Source organism: Myripristis murdjan, chromosome 8 (genome assembly GCF_902150065.1).
Source record: "Myripristis murdjan chromosome 8, fMyrMur1.1, whole genome shotgun sequence".
Taxonomy (NCBI): domain Eukaryota; kingdom Metazoa; phylum Chordata; class Actinopteri; order Holocentriformes; family Holocentridae; genus Myripristis; species Myripristis murdjan.
The window spans coordinates 20,616,596-20,639,947 of NC_043987.1; the positions used below are offsets into that span (position 1 = coordinate 20,616,596).

The window sequence follows — 23,352 nt, forward strand, 5'->3', positions numbered from 1 at the left end:
AAAGGCAGTCCAGATCAGATGGAGGCAGAGAGAGAGAGAGGTCTGCAGTAATGGGTGTGTGCATGGCGCTGAGGTAAAGGGGACAGACAAGCAGGAAAAGGGGTCCAGTAATGAAGGGAAGGAGTAATGGAGCAGTTGGCAGAGCAGATGGGGTGGTGGAGTGGGGGTGGGGGGAGAGTATTGAGGGTGATGGGCGTGGGGCTTCATGGGAAGGAATGTGATGGCGGTTTTCAGGCCTGTTTTGTTTCATAATACTGTAGCTAAGGAAACACATTTCATTCCAGAGCAACATATAGGCCTGTTCTTGTGTGACAGGCTCTCGTCTATTGGCGTCTGCCTTGCTCTTTGTTATTGTCTAATGTTTAGGTGTGTGCGACTGAGCTTAGCTCACACACCCTGTCAAAAGTGACATCTTATTTACAAAGCAGATGGCTTCTCCCTCACTAACCCTTGGCCCCAGTGGAAGTGAGTTGGGGCCCACAAGTTGAAGCAGATTCCCTGTTAAGATCACTGAGGGTCAGGCAAACTGGATGCATGTGTAGGCACAGAGACTTCACTACTTAGACCTGTGTTACCCTGCACACAGTGAGAACAGTAGCCCAGGCCTGCGGTCATTTAGATTTCGGGCTGATTGAACTCCAATCTCAGCCTGTGAAAGCCATTACTGTGTGCACGCCTCACTGTGAAAGAAAACAAAGCTCACTTCCTCCCTCTTCCTTATACTTAGCTTTGGGAATTTCCTTGATAAGATTTTTTTTGTTGTTGTTTTTTATATCTGTTAAGACGGACACAACCTAAAAATAGGAAGGCGGATGCTAGGGAGGGCTGGTCCAAAACAGCTCTCAGATAAGTGTGCGCTAACAGGCACGTAGCTCACCTGCATACTTCTTAATGTCAAAGCAAAAAACACCTGTATCATACATGTTTCTGTCTCATGCTGATAACATCACCAAGGTATTTGCAACTGCATGTGTGTGTGTGCATTGGCAGCCAGGTGCCATTAACCAAACTCTCAGCTGTAGTTAAAAATAATAAAATAGCCCCTTTGATAGAGATCTAAAACTCACCCCCTCCCACAGCCCCTCACATAATAAGGACAATGTTTGTTTACCACTACTTAAAAGCAGCTTAATGCTGTAAATTGATTCAGCTGTGAAGAGGGAAAGAAATTTTCTTGCATATGAATTTTTGTTAAGTAAGAGCTTTCGCTGTGGGTCTCCAAGGCATTACAGGCGTAGGCTCTGGAACTCTGCTGGCCTCTTATCCGGCTGCAGTCCAATTCTTAATAGAATTAAAAAGGATTAATGGGCTCTTTAGTATGCTCTGGTTCAGGCCTGCTCCCCAGCTTCTCTGCTATGCATATTTCTCCATCTCCCACAGTAATGACAGTCAGTGAATGCACTAGCTGCAGCCATTAGTACTGCAAGCGGGCACATTGTGTCCTGATACAAGCCTGTGAAAGGCATTAGTTTGTGTGCTCTTTGCAAGATAAATCTCCCAGCTTTCTCTGTCTTCTCACCGCTCCTCAGGGATTAGGATGTGCCTAGCCAGGCCAACTCATTGCGTACGCAGGACAGGACACCCCCAAAACTCATCCACAGAGACCCAAGCATGGCCGCAGTCACCGCCTGTGCAATGTGCAAATCCTGCGGTGTATTTTTGAATCTTCAAAATTGCGTAATAGTCACCTGTATACGCAATTTATCTTTCTAGCACATAGTTTGGAGCACGCTCACCTGTGCTCTTGCTATCTGATGAGGACAGTGTCAGTCTTCTATCTGATTAGGACTGAATCACCTGGCAGATGTAGGCTGTGCTATGTACTTCACCACGTACACTTCACCAGTCACCGAGGCTGGGCATGAAGGGTGTTTTGAAAATGACATGAATTTGCCTATGAACTGACTGTTCACACATCGAAATCACACTCAGACACCGTTTGAGCACTTGCATAAAATAGCCACCCTGGAAAATTAATTCTCTGAGACATGTCTATCACAGAAAGTCAGAATCCATTTATAAAAATAATACTCATGCAAATATGAACCCTCTGGAACTTTGAACATGGTTTGCTGCCAATTTATTTAAATGAGCGATCACAACCATTATCTAACTGCTCAGAGCTTAATACTACCTTAGGCCAAATTATGTTAATAATGTGTTTCTAATTTTGTTGCATAGCAGTGATGCCTTTTGGGACCTGCTGACAGTTTTGTGTAGTTTTCCTGGTGGACGACAGTAAATGCAACACAAAGCATAACATTCAGCCCATATTTACCAAGTGGAAGGTCACAGTGTTGTATATGCTAATGTAATGAGGTGTTGTGGTATAACAATATAATGGGAAAGGTTACCTGATACGGTCTGGTGCCATCATGTGTGGTGTGTTTATTTTAGTGTGCTGGTGTCAAGCAGAATGTTACGGGTAGGCTGCCCTTAACTACCTGACCCGCTATCTGGGATGAGCTGTTTGGTGCCAAGTGGACCCTCTTTTGCTTTCTGTATCTCTCGCTATTACTCATACTACGCACAGTGACTAACTATCAAGACACAAATGCATTAATTAGTCAGACTGCCCTCAGGGATAAAACTGGCAGGCATAGAATTCATTCACAACAAGTAATTTAGACTTCGACAAAACATGCTTCAGTAAAACAAGCTTATCTGCCAGGACCTAGACAAGACACAATGTTGACAGAGATACCAAACCACACTGTAGTCTGAAGGTTGAGAGGCAACAAGTCTAGTGTGTGGGTGTGTGTGTGGGTGCGTGTGTGTGGGTGCGTGTGTGTACATGCACATGTTCCATAACTTATTGACTGCTACGGGCAGATTGGAATGCAAAACAGGAACATGAGAGTGAAAAACAATGGCAAGGACTGGCGAGGTGTCAGTGATGAGCGCAGGGTGGAAAAGAGGAGAGAAGGGAGGACACCCTTGGATCACGGGGTCAACAAGCAAAGCCTCCCTCTCCTACACACACACACTCACAGTGCAGCATAATGGTGCCATGACACTCAGCCTGTGTTCATAAGCAGAGGAGTCATGTATAATAGACCAAATCAATTTAACAGACTTCATTACTCAAGCAAACTTCATGTATATGGTCCTGTAGTAGTGCTGAGTTAATGTATTTACATCTGAATTTAGCGTTTACGCTGTTGTTCTAATCTCACAAGAGAGGGGTCTTAGGAAAATAGCTGACATTAGCTGGGTATGTAAAACATCCTCTTCGTTCTTTGTATGTGTGTAGGTTCATCTGTGTGTGGGCATGCACATACCTATGGATTTATGTATATCTGCCTGTGTGTGTGTGTGTGTGTGTGTGTGTGTGTGTGTGTGTGTGTGTGTGTGTGTGTGCGTGTGCATGCGTGCATTGCGTTGGTGATGGAGAGGATGGTGCTATCTGTGCAGCGGTGCTCCTAATTACTGTTCTCCCCTGGAACCAGCTGAAATAACAAGGCGGATTAAAAAACCTGAGGTGCTGAGGTCACACTTCTATTAGCCAGTAATGTAGCACATCAGAGGGACAATGAAGTGTGTTTGTTAAAGCCAAAGAAACTGTTAAATACAGTACATGCCCTTCTCTCTGCCCCTGTGTGTGTGTGCTACATTCTTTCATCCATCTTCACACGCATCCACAGTAAGTGGGTGTGTGATGATAGGTTAGTGCCACTAATTTAATGATGTGCTTGTGTACGATATTACTGTAATTCCTCATAGGTATGAATGAAGTGAGGAAGTGGGTAATCTGTATGTGTAATACTGATCCACTAACATCGCTTGTCAAGCACAGTTTGTGTAATTGGTAGACAGAGGGCAGTAAGTGGTAGATATTATCTTCAATACGAATGAGGATGAGGACAAGCCTTCTTGTTGTTAAAGGTAAGCTGGGGGTGTGAGAGCCTAGAAGGCGGCAAGTAGCTGCATGTAGGTTTGTTCCTGTTCTTGGTCTTTTATTGTTCTCTCAGTGTCATAGAATTAACAATCTATTCATGGAAACTGTTCCGCGACAGGTGGACACCAATTGCGGTGAAGTGTTTACGGTCGTTTCTTGTAATTGTTGAATGATGGCGGTCTGACAGAGTCACGGCTGCTTGCCGGTTACCACTGTTATTAACGTTAACCTGAGGGGGGTGAGTTATGGCTGCCTCTCTCCTGTAATTATGTTTCTCTTTCCCTTTGCTCATGATGACAGATGATGATGGCAGTGGGAAAGCCAGTGAACAAAGTCTCCTGTTGGAAGATGAGGAATGATGGTGGTGACAGAGAAACATTCACCAGGAACCCTGGAGGAGCTTACCTGTCTGTACAGCAAGCACCATCTTTGCTTGACTTCCACGCCACAAAAATTGTACATCTTAACATGTCAAGTTTTCTGGGGAAAAAAATGGAATTTTCTAATATAACGTTTTTGAATCAAGACGCATGATCTTGAAACTAGTGATCAGCTGAGTGATAGGTCCTGTTTTCAAGGAAACTCTTAAAACAGTTCTGACTGAAACAAGTGAAATTAGCTCAGCCCATTGGCCGCTTTTACAACCAAATAACTTTTTTAAAGAGGCTTTTTTTTTTTCTTTCTTTTTTTTGCAATGAGGAGCATGTGCTCACCTGCTCTCCTCCTTCCCCTCTCTCCAGTTTTTCAGGTGTAAGCCTGATTGCCTCACTGACCCACCACACAACCAAATACAAGGCTCTGTTTATTTAACAATAGGGCTCAGTCAAGTGTGAACAGCTACAGAAGGGGCTGCCTCAACCAAACATGACAGTGATAGACAGACTGACTTAAAAGACATTTTACAAGCCCGAGGCAGCAACCCCATCCCCAGATCCCTGTCCCCTGAAACTCCTGCCATGTCACTCATCGCTTTAGATGAGGTAGGCTCAGATTTGCTGTGTAGGAAGGAAGTAGTATACATGGAGTGCAGTTCAACAACAAAATTAACCAAATTTGATGTGAGTTTCTTGCATACTTTCTCAAGTATGCATGCCAGTGCTTGTACTTTTAGTTGTTTGTGTATCAGAGCTGTTGGTGGTGTGCATATGTGTCTGTGCATGTGTAGCGCTTTAATTGTACTGTATGTGTATGTGCATGTTTTGTGTGTATTTGTGTGCGAGGCTGCTGAAATAACAGTGTTCACGGTGTGAAATCCTGATTGTTTCTGAAGGATTATCCTGCACAATGCACTGCTTTATCAGAGGGCCAAGACTGCTGTAACAAGACACGCTCACCCTGGGTTCACCCAGGCAAAGACTGAGACCTTCGCCAGCAACCAATCACAGGGGGGAGAGAAGAGAACAGAGAAGAGAAAGATGAAAACACAGGGGGACAAGAGGAAAATGATGGAGAAGAAGAGCAACAACAAGAGAGAGAGTGTACAAAATCACAGGGAGGAGAAGTGGAAAGTGAGAGTGAGAGAGAAAGTCAGACAGAGAACAGAAGAGAGAGAAATATACAGAGAGAGGGAGAAGCTGAGCAAGTTTAACTTGAGGCCATGCTTCAAACAGAGAGATTTGTTTGTCTGACAGCAGATCAGGAGATCAAGCTGGAAAACACATTATTAAAGCCTGTCCAAGGCGCTTTCTGCCATTGCACAACATGGGCCTTAGCACCATATGAATAAGTGCTGTACACCATACTGTTCAGTGCATGCTCTTGACACGAGTGTTCCTAAAACCGGCAAATAATAACCAAGACAAGGCATTGTAGTATGTGTGTGTGTTAATAGACCCTCAGGCAAATTTTGGTCCAGGAGCATACAGCGCTCAGATTTTTGATATTTGGCTCAGTGTGAAGGAGAGGTGTTCTCAGTTGAGCTGTTTTATTTGCTCCCTTTTATAAGACTTTCTCAGTAGGATCAGGTTGCTGTGCCCAGGCTAACCGAGCTCTGCAAAGGGGAGCTGTGGTTTTGGAAATGAGGAGGAGAGTTGGCTGGCTATGGAATGGGCGTTGATATTGGGGCTGCGTGGTGGGGGCGGGGGTTGTGGAAGGGTTGGGGGGACATATTGTGTGAGGTTGAGGGTTCATATACTCAAATATTCCCATGCCTCCTCCATTCCTAGTACTCATGAGGAACATTCTCTAGGACATGGTAATTGGCTTTTATTTGCTGGTCATTATTCTGACAAGTTCCTGCAGTACTGAACTGTGCATGGCATGAGGGAATGTTGGTGATGTGTACATAACATACTGGTACAGCACTGATTGGAGCGCATGCTGACTGAAACCCACATGTGCCCGTGTGCATGTGCATGCAAGTGAGGATATGTGTGTGTGTGTGTGTGTGTGTGTGGGTGTGTGTGTGTGTGTGTGTGTGTCTAGGTGTTGGCATGCTCCCGGTGTGCTGGCAGTGTGTAGATGTCCCTCTGAGGTATCCACACTGTGATGCAGGGCCTTGCGGGCCCCATGCTGAGACCAACTAATGGACCAAAGCCTCTGTAATGGTCCCAGCAGGGCTGGCCTTCCTCTAAACTCACCTCTCGTTTGGTCTAGCCATCAGAATGAACGGATTATGCTTATTACTGTTTTACTTGAATACACTCCTAGTGATTCAAAGCTTTTCTTAGCCACGGTTCACACACTTTGAAGGTTGGGGCCCGGGGACAGTGCCATTAAAGGCACACACTATTGCTTTCTGCCTGAGCAGCCTGTCTGGAAAATGTGTGTATTTTGTATGGCAAGTCATTGTAAAGTACACGCTCTTAGTACTGCATCGGGGTGTGAACATGATACTGTTTTCATAAAAGGAGTCAGTCCTGGCTTGTTTCGGTTGTGGTTGTCTCTCTACCACTGAGTGTATTTTGAAACCGTTGCACAGCCATGCTAATGCAAGCCAAGTAGGGTACTGAGGAGCCAGAACTATTGTTCCAGAACTACTCAGGATTCTCCGGGTGTTGCTTTGCCTCTTCAACTCAAATGCCCCGAGGGTGTACCCACTTTTTGTTTTAAGCCTGCATTAGTAACACTGGACTGTGTTATCTTTATAATACTTTAGAAACCTCCTGTTTTCTTCATGGCAGATTCCTCCAAACTCCAAAGGCGAAACTCTCTACCTTCCATGTCCTCCCACTGCTGCCCCCAGCCAGATGGACAGAAAGAGGGATGGGGAGGGGGTGGCAGCAAGACGGGAAGAGAGCTGTTTATCTCTCATCACCACTCTCATGAACAGAGACTTTGGGATATAGAGTAACACGGAAAGGTTCAGAGAGAGGGGGAGAAGATGCAGTAGAATCAGAACTGTAATTATTTACCTTAAACGTCCTGTTTGGTATTTATCCTTGTCTTCAGACTAGAGACTTAGACGCATGGTGTTTGTGTGAGCGTGGGCCATGGGACAGAAATGTTCCTCTGTGTGTGTGTGTATGTGTGTGTGTGTGTGTGTGTGTGTTTCAGCCTGTTCTGCGTCATCGCCGTTCTCCTCTGTTTATGCAGCCTCTCAGCAGAAGGACTCGTTGGATATGGGGGTTGGTGGGGGCAGGATATGCATGCCTCCTACTGTCACTTGATATCTATGGAAAATGGATCAGATGATTGGATGGTCTGTTTGCAAACAGTTTCCTTTGCAGGAAAGCCTGGCCAAGTCTATCGACTCTCTCATTCATGGCTGTTGTCATTCTGCCATCCTTGTTTATTCCCCCTAATGCATGCTGATGATCTAGCCAAGGAGTGATGAAGAGCTTAAGATGGATGCAGTGTCACACTGGTTTGTCACATCAAATTGAGAGCTCCATCTGTATTAGTATTGTGTCACCTCACCTGTCCTCTCATCAAAGCCTACGTGATAGTTAGGTTTAAAATGGAAACAAAGTATTTTATGGAAGCAGCCTACATTTCCTTTCAGCTTCATTGATGGACTACTGACATTTGAGACAGAGGAAGGCTACTAGACAGAGATAGAGAGGGGCCCATATTGTATTGAGTGACACAGGCTGTGGTCTGTGTTTTCTCGCTGGACCAAAGAGGATGCAGTGTAAATGAAGCATGCTGCACCATGGCGGCCTCTGCTTTATCTCTGCCCTGTGTGTGTGTGTGTGTGTGTGTGTGTGTGTGAATGGGAAGATGACAGAGGCCTCTTTGAGTACTCAAAGGCCTCTGTTCTTGCGTGTGTCAAAATCTGATGGGAGGACTGCCACTTTGTCTCCACGGCTCAACTCCTAAAGACAATGGGAAGATGTACGCACACTGTACAAATGCACATGTTTGATCATGCACAAATGTACAAGCATCCACTTGAGTGCTTTGCAGGCACTCACACACTCGCACTGGCATATGCATGGTGACCATATATGTCATACCTCGCTGCATTTGGTGGTATAGCTTCTACATCACAGACATAGAGCACTGTGAATCCAAGCTGAGATGCAAAAAACACGTCTGGTTGTGTGTTGCTTGAGAGAGAGCATAATGAGAATTTTAGCATGCAAAATATGCTTTGTTTCCCACTTTGATCCACTTATTAATATCCAGAGTGAACTTCAAACTCTTAAACTCTTCCCTTGAGGAATTATCTTCAAAACACAGAGGCCTGCCTGTTCACACAGACTTTGACCCATAGGACAAGGGCATCCTCTTGTGTTTGGTGTGTGAAACTACAAGAGATATTCAACACCAAGAGCATTTGACACTTTTTGACACCATTTTATGGTTTGATAGTCATAAAAATGTCATGGGCTATTTACTTGCACGGTCCACAATCAGCTCTTTGGATGCTGCCACACTGAAACAGCTAGGAAACTTATTACTGCAACAGTCATATACATGGACACTAGTTGTTATTCAGCTCTCAACATTAATATGACTGCTGGCCATGGTGGATCAATAACAGTTGAGTCTGGGATGATATATAGGCTACCAGGAGACAACATCAGACCTATTTGTCAAAACCCAAACCACCAGGACTTTTTCTGGTGTCCAAATATTCAGCTTTTTGGGTAAGTAATGAAACGCCTCTCCCTGCTACAAATTGTGAAAATACACATAATTTTTATGTCCTGCCATCATGATGCACGGTATACGGAGCATTATGTTGTCACTGTGTCATCTGTCTGTCTGTGTGGAGACACATATTCTTGTGAACACAATAACTCAGTAATAATACGTTAGAGAAACTTCACAACCACACCATCACCGATTTCCCCCTGCAGAGAAGATGATGTGATCAGATTTTAGAACAACTTGCTGCCTAAATTTGCATATTAATGAGGAAAAAACTGATTTTGCCTAACTACTTAAAGTCGTAAAACCACACCGACTGCTTCATGATAGATAGTATGTTGATGTAAATATTTGCTGTATCTTAAGATATGATAATTTATGATAATTTGATATGGTATAATTTTGGCAGGTAGTTCCTTCTACAGTAGGAGGAACTTAATGTGAGTGCTGAAAATAGTGTTATTCTTGCACAACACACTGGACGCACTTAACCCTTAACCTGCCTCAAGTTACTCTTAGTGAGCCAACTAACTGTACACAAGAGCCAGATGTTTTTTTTTTTTTTTTTTTTTACTTTATTTTTTCAGAGTTTTATATGATTATAAAAAGGAGAGAATTACAAAATTGAAAGAGGTAATTAAAAAGAATTATACAAAATACATAGAAAAAAATATTATACCATGCTATAATTAGAGGGAATACATACAATACAATAAAGTGAGAAAGCATGAGGAAAGTGGGATTTCACCAGAAACTACAACAGAATTTTCATTATTATCATTGATTTTATATAGAATTCAAAACAGGTTGTCACCTCTTTGTGTAAGATATATATCCCACTTCTCCCAGAGAGCATCACCTTCATCTCTTTGCAGTCTCAAGCTGAAGGTCGTCCGTTTCATGCACTGAATGTTTTTAATTATATCTGTCCATTGATTGACAGCTGGAGGTTCCCTACGAGGCCAACGGTTTGTTATGGCCTGTTTACCTGCCACCATGGAGACTTTCAAAAGATATCTGTCATTTTTAGGTAATCCTAAGTCCAGGTTCCCAAGGTAGGAGGATAAACAAGTAAATTCAACATCATAACATAGGACTCTCCGGATGGTCTTATGTACATCATCCCAAAAAGAATGGGGGCAGGTCCAGAATATGTGTGTATGGTTCACCATATCATAACCATAAACCATAAGTTATAAAAAATCTAACACAGTTCTTCCCACTTTTACCTAATTTGTGTTGTGGCCTCTTAGTTCTGATATATTCCTGTATAGCTCACCACTAACCTTTCTGGACAACTTTAATTTATAAGCCTTAATAAACATTTGCGTACTGGTTGATAAATTTCTTGGCATAAATGCTTTGACATTCTTCTCGGAGGAGGCGGATGTTGATGAGAATATCATAAACAAGTGTCCATCAGAATTTTAATGTTGACAGAGCAAAGTGAAAAGGTCATATACGCCTTCAGTACAAGGTGAAAGAGTTAATGTAGCCAACAAAAACACCATGAAGACATACAGTGCATTCAGAACGTATTCAGACCCCCCACCCCCCCCTTCACTTTTTACACTTTTTTATGTTGCAGTCTGATGCTATAATCGTTTAAATTCATTTTTTCTCTCATTATTCTACAATCAGTGCCCTGTAATGACAAAGTGAAAACAAAATTTTAGAAAATTTTGCAAATTTATTAAAAAGGAAAAACTGACATTTCAAATTGACATCAGTGTTCAGACCCTTTGCAACAACACTTGAAATTTAGCTCATGTGCCTCCCATTTCTCTGGATGGTTGCTGAGGTATTTCTACACCTTGATTTGAGTCAGAGCAAAAACCAAGCCATGAGGTCAAAGGAGCTGCTGCAGAGCTCAGAGACAGGATTGTTGCAAGGCACAAATCTGGGGAAGGCTACAAAAAAAAATCTTCTGCACTGAAGGTTCCCAAGAGCACAGCAGCCTCCATCATTTTAAAATGGAAGAAGTTTGGCTCAACAGGACTCTTCCAGGAGTTGGTCGCCCAGCCAAACTGAGCAATCGTGGGAGAAGGGCCTTAGTAAGAGGTTATGAAGAACACTGTGGTCTGGTGGTGGACTGAGCTCCAGAGATCCTGACTTGAACCCTATCCAACATCTCTGGACGGACCTGAAAATGGCTGTTCACCGACCGTCCCCATCCAACCTGACTGAGCTGGAGAGGATTTCCAAAGAAGAATGGCAGGAAATCCCCCAATCCAGGTGTGCCAAGCTTGTTGCATCATACCCAAAAAGACTCGAGGCTGTAAAGGTGCTTTGACTAAGTACTGGGTAAAGGGTCTGAATACTTTTGTCAATGAGATATTTCAGTTTTTTCTTTTTTTTCTTTTTTTTTTTTTATAAATTCCTACATTTCTGTTTTCACTTTGTCATTATGGGATTCTGAGTGTAGATGAATGAGAGAAAAAATGATTTTAGCATCAGGTTGCAACATAACAAAAGTGAAAAAAGTGAAAGGGTCTGAATACTTCCTGAATGCACTGTAAATACACTGGGTAACTACAGTGTAATTGTTTCAACGAGGTGGTGGCTTAAATTTCTGTTTTGTCATCTCTTTTGGCCTGTCCCCTTAAATTAAGGATTGTGCCTTCTTGGTCTATAACAGGAAATAGCCATCTCACACTTACTTCCTTATAAAGAACAACTCACCAGAACCGAGTTCACCAGCTCTGGCAACAATGGATCGTTTCTTCTATATAGTCACATTTTTAGTCGTGCTGACAAAACTATGTTCAAACAACGTTGTAGGTAAGTGTTGAAACAATGTCGCCATGTATTTACTTGCCTTTTTTTTTTTTTTTTTTAATTCTTTGGTTGAGCTCCATGGGTTGCAACAGATCGCGTGTTGGTTGTGGTTATGTAATCAGCGGTGTGGCGGGATAATCTGATGTTTTTTGTTGTTTTTTTTTCTCCTGGTCGTGTCTGTGACTATTGCTGACTTTTATACACAAAACAATAAGTCCATGCGGTGGCCCAACTGAGCAATTTGGAAACTTCGTTGGTTTTGGTTCGTTGGCATCGTCGAGGCCCTTCACCGTTCTCAGGAAAGATGGCAGATAGTCATCGCAAACCGCATCGCAGTACTTTTCACCGCATCAGAACTGATTTAACGCATCTCTTTTTTTTCTACACGTGTCTCTTGTGTCTATTAAAAAAAAAAAAAGTCATGATAAATGTGTACATTAATATTGTGTACAGTTGGTGTTTAAAGACGGAAGTGCACTTGAACATGGGGCATTCCGGGAACTAGAAAGCATAGGCTAATACCAGTTAAAATGCAAGTTTGTTACATACCTAAGTGTTACTTTTATTTCTCACATCAAGACCAGCCAGTACAATGCTTAAAATGATAGGATGTAAACAAAACAAGCCAAACAAACAAGCACAAATATTTTTCACGTGCTGTTTTCTAGAGGAAGGATAAATTACAATAATTACAATATATTTTCATGGTCAAGTGAGCATAAGGATTAATCCAGTGGTTAAATGGGACACTGTGTTTACCACTCTGCACATGTCCCACAAAACATATGTAAATGTAAAAGACACATCATATACAACAGTAACATTAAAACAGTAAAATCTTTATTTAATGTCCAAGGAGACAGAAGGATCTAGTCAAAAGAACACAGCGGAAGGAAATTAAAAGAGCAAAACCATGAAACGGATGTGTGTTACATCTTCAGTGGAGAGGTGATGTTTTTTTTTTTTGTTTTGTTTTGTTTTTTTGTTTTCCCCTCCCCATGCTCAAAGAGGACAGTGACATGTATGTGTGGAGCAAGCAGGAGAGTCGCACTTTGTGTTACGTAGAAGATATTTGACGTGTTATGACTGTCCTACAGTGACAACTGTCTACCCACAGAGGTGTCACGTTTCACCGGAAATCCAGCACACTTTATTAATGCTAAACAATTCTCTTCTCTCAAAGGCTGCGACCAGAAGAAGATCTCGTGTGATGACATCAAGACTGATGTTGGCTTTCAGTACCCTATCTCAAAGGTTGATGGAACAGAGATTGAAGTCTCTTGTAATAAGGTATTTGGATTTTCTCTTTAAAAACACATGGGTCCATGGTGTAGTTTATTGTTGGAAAATTAAATTACAGTCGTGGTTTTTACCAACAATAGAGAGAGGAGAGAACTTAAGCAGTCAGTTTGCCTTTGTGTGTGCAGGGAAGGATAAATATTCACCTTGAGGTACATGTGATACTGTAGCTGTTTTGACAGACAACTTTCTCAGCACTTTCCTCAAAAAGGCACCTTTCTGTTCTCAAACATTTTTTTCTGCCTTCAGCTGTTAAGGGTATTTATTTATTTTTTTTTTATTTTGTCCAACAGACTGTTATTGCTCATGGCAACAGATCATCAGGGCATTATAAGCGTGGAGAGGACGTTGTGAGCATGGACAGCAAGACAATCGTCACCAAGCGCTGCCTAAACCTGACAGTAAAGGGCATAGTTCATATCGTACGTTATGTTCTGTTTTCATAATAATAATCAGATTGCACCTTTGAAATGACAATGCTCTTTTATTAAATCGTGAGTTATAGAAACTGAGAAATACCATATTTTTTATGTTGGCTTTGAAGACGGAAGAACGTTACAGTAAGGGTTTTGTTTTTCGCTTTTCAGGGAGGGTTCGTCCGTGACCGATGCTTGCAATATATAACAGGTAAGGGAAAGGAATATGAGTGAAATGTAAATATCTGATTTAACACAGACTCTCATCTCGCTCACTGAAGCATGTTGTTACATAATATATGCTATTCTTTGTTTCATAAACAATACTTTCATTTCTTGACCTCAAACAGTGACGATCAAACCGGAGGCCCAGGCACCAAATGCTTCTCCACCACCAGAAGCCCACTCATCATCATCACTCACAACATCACTCATCAGTGAGTTGTTTTTTGTTTTTTTTTTCCTGTGGTTATTGCAGTGCCTCATGTTTTTTAGCAACAGTATGAATCATAACTCTTACGTTCCTTCAGCAACAAGATTAGTCAGTAATTACAATAGTAATAACTTTTTGTTATTTCTTTATTTGTACCTTTCACATATAAAATGCAGCTTAAGGCGATTTACAGCATGGCATTAAAAACATAACAGAATACTAAGACAGAACAACAGTATAAAACATATAAAAACAGATAAAAACGTAGTACATTAACTAAATGCTTGCCTGATAAAGTCTTCCGTTGTTCAGTGTCAGCAGAGTTTGCATATATAATGAACAAGACAGTTGACAGTTCACACAAGTAGTTTTTTGTGTTTTGTTTTGTTTTTTAGGGACATTTGTTGTTTTAGTTCACACTATCTTAATGGATGGCTGTACTCGATGCATGTAGTGTAATTTATGCAGTTCTGTTTTATTAAATCTATTTGGGCACTTTTCATGTAGTAGGGGATGTTTGAATCCTGTTTCTTGTACTTTCACTTATTTCATGTTTGATCTTTTATATTTTCAATCATATTTTTATGTAATGTGTAGCTTTTATTCTCTAAATGCGTGTGTTTCTCTGCACTGGCACGGTGACCACATGAATTTCATTATTTTGGGTTAATAAAGTTGGCATTGCTTGTTTTCTGTATGTTGACTGAATTGAGTATTTGATGATAACATGCATATTTTTTTTCCTGTTGTCTAGTTGGTCCTGTGGTTGTGGTCCTTGCTGTTATGGCTGGTATTACTGGTTTTGCACTGCTGTATTGTACATACCGGTAAGTTTCTTGGGCTGGACCACCAACATGAGTTCTTACTTACATCGCTGTTAGTAATAATGAATTGCTATTGTCTCCTGCTATAAAAGGTTAATCTACACTTTGAATTTAATTGAGCGATTACATGGTGTCCACCGCGGATTCAAGAGTGCTCTGTTTCTGGTTTCTCATGTCAGGAGGCAACAAAGTCAAGCTACATTTCGTCAATTTCTTTGCGGCCTCACACCCTGTTCTTATCTCAGAGGGAGGTTTTTCCAACCAGGCAGAGAGGGAAGAGAAATCGGGTCAGTTATACTTTTAATACTCAATTCTTCTAAATTTCTTCATTTAAGAATAGATATTGAAAATTCTTTCCTTAAAATAAAAATAAAAAAACAGCAATTTTATCAAGTATTTTGGTATCGAGCCTTGATCCCTTTTCCTCTTTCCGTTAAAGCAAATGAGCAAGCAAATCATTTTCATGTTGTACCACATGTCATGAAACAATATCTTGATGCTTCTGGCAATGAGCTGCCTTACTTTAACTTTACATCTGTCATGATTATCACACACAGAAAAAATCTCTGTCTGAAAGCAAGATTAATATGAGGCTTAGTTGCGTTACATTTTGTTTTGAGCTACTGATCAATTTTGTGTCAATGTCCCACCACAGAAACGGGGCTGTCCTGCAGGCTGGGAGGGACAACGAGAACGATGGCCAGGTGTCTTCACCCAACGGAGGCAGCATTCGGTGATCAAACATTTTCAGGAGTAGTAGTAGAGCTAATATTCTGATCGTAGTATAGATCAGTTTAATACATACACCGGCTGGTATGCATTTAAGCTTTTGTTATCCCCTTTGTCATTGCAGGCTTAGTGAACTGTCCTCTACTCAGCTCACACTTCAAAATGGGTACGTTTACAGTTCAAACTGCAAACACGGGTAATAAAATAACATTGCCTTTATCATGACCCTATGCTTGCCCCTGTCAAACTTTTTTTTTGTATTTTTCTTTATAAAAATAGGAAGTCTAGATTATAATCTGTTAATGGCTGTCTTTGCTGTTACAGTATCAATGCCGGGAGTAATGGCAGGAATCCAGAAGCCCTGAGTCCCGACCACAGCCTGAGCAACGGTGGCACCAGGCTGTCAGATGAGTGAGAATGAGATTTTTTAAAGTTTTTTTCCTGTGTATGAGTCCATCTTTCCTAACAGAAACCTCCCTTTATTTGTGCACTCGGTAAATTAAATGTTTTTAGCTTCATCCTGCATTTGTTTCCACAGCAACACAAGCGGAGACCGTATAGATGTGAATCCTGATGCCGAAAGTGTCCCGGATATAAACCCAGCCTGGAATCATCGGGACATGGACAGGTAAGCCTTTGATAGCAGACGAACCGTCGATAATGTTTGTTGTCAAGTCATGCTTTTGTTTTATTTGATCAATACTGTTATTTAACACCTATTGATTACATCTTCAGGAACTTGAGAGGTGATCCAGGAGGAGTGAATGACAACAAAGAGAATGACATCAACATTAGGTAAATCTTTGAACTCAATCGATACTCTCATATCTTCTTTGGCTATTGTTCATCCAGAGCTGAGGACTGGACTTTGGTCCTCTAATATCACTTATTATTTTATATAGTTTTTGTGGAGGTTTATCATTTTATAGGTTTCCTCATAAGTTATTTGGATGCAGGTCACTATGTCCTGTTAAAAATCATAATGTGTTTGTTTTCCACCACGCTGCCTAGAGGTTAATCACATCTTATTAGTAGTTGAGTAGAAAACATGTATTATTAATCGGTCAAAATCAAATCATTTTGTACTGCAACATGTAGACTATGCTACCCTGTGTGTTAAGTGTTTCACACAGTGATAAGACATAGAGGTGAAGTGGGGGGGGGGGCAATGACAAAATAAGATAAGAAGTAGAAAGAAGAGATGCAAATTACAAATGTGCAGGTGCGATAAAAATAAATGTTTTTGTGAAAACATCTCACCTTAAAACAAACAGAAGACAAACAAACACAACAACATGTCAACGTGTCAGTCATGTCATGAAATTATGCGATAGGAATGATTCATCAGAAGCACGAGTTTAGAAATCAAAGTTGAAATATTTGAACTAAATTTGAAATTCATAACGAGATGCCAGAACAAAGCGTTACATTTCGTTATGTAAAGATAAAGCAAATACTATTCTTCATATTTGAGTTAAAGGGTGAAAAAGCGATTTGTTTTTTAGTTAGATGGCTCTAGATTGATCTTGTAGTGAGCTGAGCTGAAATCCCCTGATGTTATCCTCCTTCATGTTGGTGTGAGAGCAGCAGTGATAGCTGTTATTTCTCCTGGAACAGAGTCATGCCTGACGACCCGGAGACTGGTGATCAGAGTCTTGAAGGGCACGAGAGTGAAGGACAACCGCTGCTGTCGAACAAACCGTGAGAACATGGCTGTCCCTGCTGTCTATCACACCGTTTCCATATCAGTGCCCATACAGTTACTGTGTAAAGGCTCGTGACTCTTATCCCTGCTGTCACTCCTCTCTCTCTCTAGGACTGCTATCCCAGATTTTAACATGACAGGTGAGCCCGCGGGTTTGGTGAATGAGCTTGGCCGTGACCCAGACCAGGTCCGCATGTGCTCTACTGTACTACCAGTAAGTATAAATACTTTAATGAAATGCCATGCTTAATTTTCTTTTTTTCTTTTTTTTTTTGGCTTGGAATGCTTGGGTGTTGGTTTGTTTCGTAATGCTAATTTCATTTTTTTGCCACAGGACACAGGATCCAGTGACGTGGAGTCACCATCCAAGATGTTTAACAGAAATAATAGCACATATATACAGATAGAGAACAAGGATAACAATGAATAATATTAATAATAGTGATGATAATAATAATAATAATAATAACAGTACTATTATTGGTAATATCAGGTTCCCACATACTTTGTCCACTTGCTCATTCTGATTTAAAAATGCAACCAGAGACAGTCTCTGATGCGTTTCAGTTTTGGTCATAGACCTTTGTCAGATATTAGAGAATGCCCGATGAAGGTCTAACTAGTCTTGATGAAATTAACAAATTACTAAACTGTAATTTCACAGAACAGAAATGCCGACCACTGTAAAGGCCTCTCACAGTGAAGTCGTTCTGGTATGCGGTACATTTACTGGCAGCCCCTTGGGATCAAGTCCAGTGCTGTTAAGGATCCACATAGCAGTGATGAATGAATGCCTTCTGCCCAACATGTATTTATTTTTTGACAGGCGTAGCGTCTTCTGAGATGGAAACGTCTAAGTGATTTGACAGGAATCGTGACATTCTTAGAAAAGAACATGGCTCGGGCTACCAGCGAATATGAGCCCAAAGATTATCTGTTGGTGATTATGTCACATGGTGTTGTCTGTGGTGCCATTTTCTGCCATCATCATTGAAATATTGAGCAGCTTGGTGGCCCACAGCTTTTATACATTTTCAAATCTTCATAAGGAAATTGTCGTCTTCTTCAGTTCTCAGTGTCCTGCAGAAGAACACTTTAGCAGCTCGTTCTCATGATCATCGTGTTAAATTCCTTTAGACATCGGTGTTGTCTCTCTGGAAGACAGAGCTCCCTTTAGAAATCACAGGATGAAGGCAGTAGTGTTGGCACTCCTGGCATAACCCAAGGGACTGGTGGACGGGTGAACCTAAACCATGTCAGAAAAAGTACCACTTACCATTACAAGGGACCAGTCAGTGGATTTAATGTGGGGTACCTCTATTTATAATAACAATATATGATCAATACTGTTGCCAGTATATATACAATGGCCTTTTATAATTATTACACACACACACACACACACAGTTAATATTACATATATGCTATTATTACATATATCAATTATTATATAACTATATATGCAACCTGCTTTATTATATGTAAATTGTATGCTTTTTATGTGCTTGTGTAAATTTATATGTCAAGTTTTGTAAGCATTTTCTCAGGACTGAGGCAGAGCTTACAAATGTTTTTTAGTCTGTGGTAGATAGTATAGCCTTATGTTAGCACTTAGTTAGATTAACTCAAATGTTAAATGTTAGGTTGAAGTATATAGTAGCTGCATCTTGCTTTTTAAACGTGATTCGACTCTGCCTTCTGTGTAATCAAATGCATTGCTTGTTTTATACTCTATATTTGCTAAAATGTTGCAATCAAATTATTTGCGTGCAGATAAATCAAGTGCATTGAATGATTCTGTAATGATTCTGTAAATAAATACATTAACCCATATGTCAACACACTGTATTACAGTGCCTTATTATTTTTATTATTTTGCTGTATTTTGTTATTATTATTATTATTATTATTATTATTATTTTACAAAGGCTATTAATACATGGAAGGTGCAGCAAAAGTACAGCTGGAATGTCATCTTCCACCACAAGGGGGCAGTAAAAAGCCAGCATCAAAATAATTAAATAACTAATTAAATAATTAAATACCTGATCATGCAACTGTATTGCTTTTGTGGGGTGCTGGACACTGAACTGCTTTAGGTGGGCATTTTATCCAAGTCATTTCTTTATAATTTGCAAAATTCCTTTTAGACTTTTATTATGTATTTCATCTTATAGTTATTTCTGTGATCAAACACCATGGGCTACTAATGTAAGTACAACCAGGGTTGCTTTCAGTTTGAGGTGCTTGATTTCCATCCACTTACATCAGGCCTCCATATGGTCGGCCTGTTATCGGTTTCATTGTCCAAAGCTGCTATCACCCCTGTCAGTGTCTGTGTTTGACTTGGTCACTGCATTTTGTAGAGGAGTAAGTTCCTCTTGCTTATTTGTTGAACAAAGGTCTATTATTTATTGATTTGCTTGAATCATACATTTTTAAAAAGATGGCTTGATCTGTGGCAGTATAGTTACAGCTACACATGTACACATACAGACACAGTGGTCCTGAATTTAACAGATCATTCATCTTCATATCTGCTGAGAAATACTGTGTATCCTGGCTTGTGAATGGCTGATTCTATTTAAAGACCACTTTAAACGTGCACTGACCTTGGGCAATTTTTCTTTTTTTCCTTTTTTTTTTAGCCCCTTTTAAAAGGACTGAGAGGCAGGAAGTGATCGGGTCAGGGGTTAGAGTCTTTGGTGATCATGTTTAGTGAATCAGTGTGAGAGAGCGGTTAAGTAACTGCCGGAGTGGTGAAAAGTGGGGTGACTGCATGGCCACGGCCTGGCAGAGTCTCCTCTCAGGGAGCTTCATGTCAGGGGCATGAGAGAGGCAGTGGCTGGGCTGGGAGGGACAAGGCGGATGAGTGGAAGGGTGTTGTCATACATGCACATTGTAAGCATGGAAGTATTGAGTGAAAGAGCCCGGGACATGGGAGAGAGAAAGTCATAGGAAGGCCATTTAATTACGGATGAAGATGCTCTGATGCACATAATAATTAGCTAACAGCTAATTAGTTAGCAATCACACTCCACAGTGACTGGGATTATGAGCAATCAAGGAAACAAAACTCCATGGGAGTTGAACACTGATGACACCGCATCGCTGACGAGAAAGCTAGAGGGAGGCGGGAAGGCTGGTTGCAATAACCTCAGCATTTAGGTGGGATATCCCCAATGAATTCATGATTGATCACTGGCTGATCAGAACATTTACTCCTCCTCCAGAGTGCAGTAGGCTAGGGAAGCTGCTACTCTGCTTCCATGGTTTAACACAGCAATCAGGTGTACTGTACTGCAAGGCAATATTGTATTCAGGACTCTGTAAGCTGTGCTCACACCGCAGTTATTAAAAGATTACATCAGGGATCACACCACACCGTATGATTAATTAACCTTGACTGATGCTTTGTAATGCTGGATCCAGCTGAGCAAGAATGCTCACAGGTCTGCATGTATACACACATACGTATTAGATGGTTGAAGACATCACTGTAGCTGGTCTCAGTGATAAGTTACTGAGTCATAAGTCACCGCCATGGAACAAAGTCTTTGTTTTCTCCAGATTAGCGTGGGACCTCCTCTCATCCTCAGCACAAACAGCTCAGACTGAGCCCTACCCAACCACTCAGAGTGTGTTATAATTCACGGCATCCTTATTCTGCACCTCTTTTCATTATCAATCAGTGTTTGACAGAACTCTCATCCCATCCACCGGGTCACATCTGCATATGCATACAGTATGTATTTCAAAAGAGAGCTGACTCGGAAAGGGGCAGGACTGGTTGACTTCAATTTCCTGCTTCCCATGGTGCAGAGCTGAGGTTTTAACGCAGCACAATGCTAACATGTGTAACCTGCAGGCCAGCCAATGAATAAATCATAACCAATCTATTAGTGCTTAAAGACATCTTTTCATTTCCAGTTTGAAACATGAGCTAGGCATACTGAAGTTTATATGCATATGCCACCACAAAAGGATTAACACTAATTTCCGTGGGCTGTTACGCTTTTATCACACCGGCACATGCAAAAGCACACGCTGCACTGTACATCACTTGACACACAAACCCACACATGAGCTACAATTGAGCCCCCTCAAGACAATCCCAGAGAAACCCTGAAGCATGAACTCTGAATTTTGAATAGTTTTTTATTAATATGTGCTGATACAAGGTCGCTCTGACCTGCGATGACGCAAACAATCACAGAAAATCATCCCCTTTGGCCCAGACAGCTGTCAAAGCAATCACCGTGAGAAAGAAAACAAAAAACAAACAAAAAAAAATCAAACAATCAAACATCATTCCTCAAAGAAAATAGAAACAGAATCAAGGTTTTAGATTAACCTGTATATAAATGTCTCAGCAGTACATGATAAGTTAACCATTTCATAGAAAAATCACAGAAAGTACTGGAAATGGTGTTGTACGTAGAACCCCACATGGCACAATGTCAGTACTCACTGTTACTACTAATGGCTATGGCCTGCCATTTATAACCTCTTGTACCCAATAGTTCATTCCCATATACAGCATTTAAGCCTTTATGATGTCCAATACTGTCTGACCAGGCTCTACTATACTGAGCTAAAACAGTACAGCCTGGACGTGATACTCAAGAATAGCCTCTGCACCTGTGCCATAGCCTGGCTATTCTACTTCTGATGACGGACACAGAGCGTGATGGGGCTAGGTTTTCTGGCCAGCACTTGACAATGTATGAGCCACCATGGGAGTGTGTTTCACATGGACATCGGTACAAGTGTGATGTCCTGTTTGACACACATGTGCAGGCACAGTTCAGCTCCCTCCCATTCTCAGAGACAGTGGACCAAGCAGCGGGTAATGAAGAAATAGAAAATAGCATGTCTTCAGAGGGAGGGTGAGTCGATTTCAGCCTGCTCCTGTTGTTCGTGGGTCCACTTCACAATACACTGCGGATAAAAACTACCTAACCTGGTTGAAGATGTGTGTTGAGTATGTCTGTGAGTGAGAAGATATGTTTTGATTTGGTTTTGGACCAGGGGCTCTCTGTGTAGAATGGGACTCTCACAGGCCTGGTGTTTTGGTGAGCCCATTGTACCCAAAAGCCCCTCTGTTGTTGGTCCCACCCTGTGCATCAAAGATGGCCGCTGGCCCGGACTGCTGGCGCAGCTCCATGGATAGTTATTCAACACAAAAGAGAAACAGCACAATCCTCCTCACCAGGTTTATGCCATACCCCTACGTATTCTTAAAACTATGATATAGGTACGGTACAGTAGTTATGTGGACACGTAACAAGAGACCAATAACAAAATAGTACTACTTTATCATTGTTTACATTTGTGTTTTAAAAATCTCTACAGGAAAATCCTGTTGCACCCTTTTTATTTAACTCTAAAAATCTCCCTTTGTTTAGCTGATGCGGCAGTTGATTTATTTTCACATTGTTTTTTTTTTTTTTGTTGTTTTTGTTTTTTAAAGAAAGCATCCATTAGACCAAATGACAATCACACCCTCTTTCCTCCCCCTGCACGTGGAGGTTTGTGTTTCACTGCAGCAGTGGCTTTGTGAAAGGACTGGAGTAGATCTGATGTGCCAGCTTGATCAGTTTGGACCACAATGCGATAACCTCTGGACTGCTAGTCGCCAACAGTAAGGCATCTGAAACAAAACAGTGCATCCATCTCCTTATCTCCTGATCCTATCCTGCACAGTCTCACCCACCCCACACAAACACACACACACACACACACACATACCATCACCACCACTACCATCCCTCCTCCCGCCCCCCTTCCTCTCTTGTCGCCTCTGGCTACGAATTTGTGACATCTGTGACATCCCAGCTGATGTTGTCCCCACTCTGCCTCCTCTAGGGCCAATCTCTGCAGACATGATGACCCTCTGCCCCGCCGCTGCTGGAGAACTGACACACCACTAGCACGTTTTCTCACCGCATGTGATGTGGGCCATACAAATCCCTGGGAAAAAAAAGGCTTCTATGTGAGAGGGTCAATGGCAGGTCAACAGACTGTAGGCCCGCTGGGAGCTCTGCTGTTTAATGACAGACTGCACGATGCCACAGCTCACTCTCCACTGACACTAAGCTGCAGGGGCGAGGCAGCACTGAGTGAAGGGCTGGGCATCCCACCTTCTAAACAACTTCCCACCTAGCTAACAGCAGCACGGTGCACGCATGCTCTGGCCACCAGTACGGAATGGGAACTGTGTAAGCGTTTGA

The 23,352-nt window shown here is 41.6% G+C and overlaps 1 protein-coding gene across 1 annotated transcript; it reads left to right on the forward strand.

The window, feature by feature from the left end:
* The first annotated feature begins 12,900 nt into the window (after positions 1-12,900).
* Positions 12,901-18,948, forward strand: LOC115363328 (uncharacterized). Its single transcript, XM_030057463.1, has 14 exons — positions 12,901-13,003; positions 13,306-13,434; positions 13,600-13,639; positions 13,779-13,865; positions 14,616-14,688; positions 14,865-14,972; positions 15,341-15,418; positions 15,539-15,580; positions 15,739-15,825; positions 15,953-16,042; positions 16,150-16,209; positions 17,032-17,115; positions 17,231-17,333; positions 17,454-18,948. Exons 2-14 carry the CDS (start codon positions 13,369-13,371, stop codon positions 17,547-17,549), a joined length of 1,014 nt encoding a protein of 337 aa, XP_029913323.1. The 5' UTR covers positions 12,901-13,003; positions 13,306-13,368; the 3' UTR covers positions 17,550-18,948.
* The last annotated feature ends 4,404 nt before the right edge of the window (positions 18,949-23,352 follow it).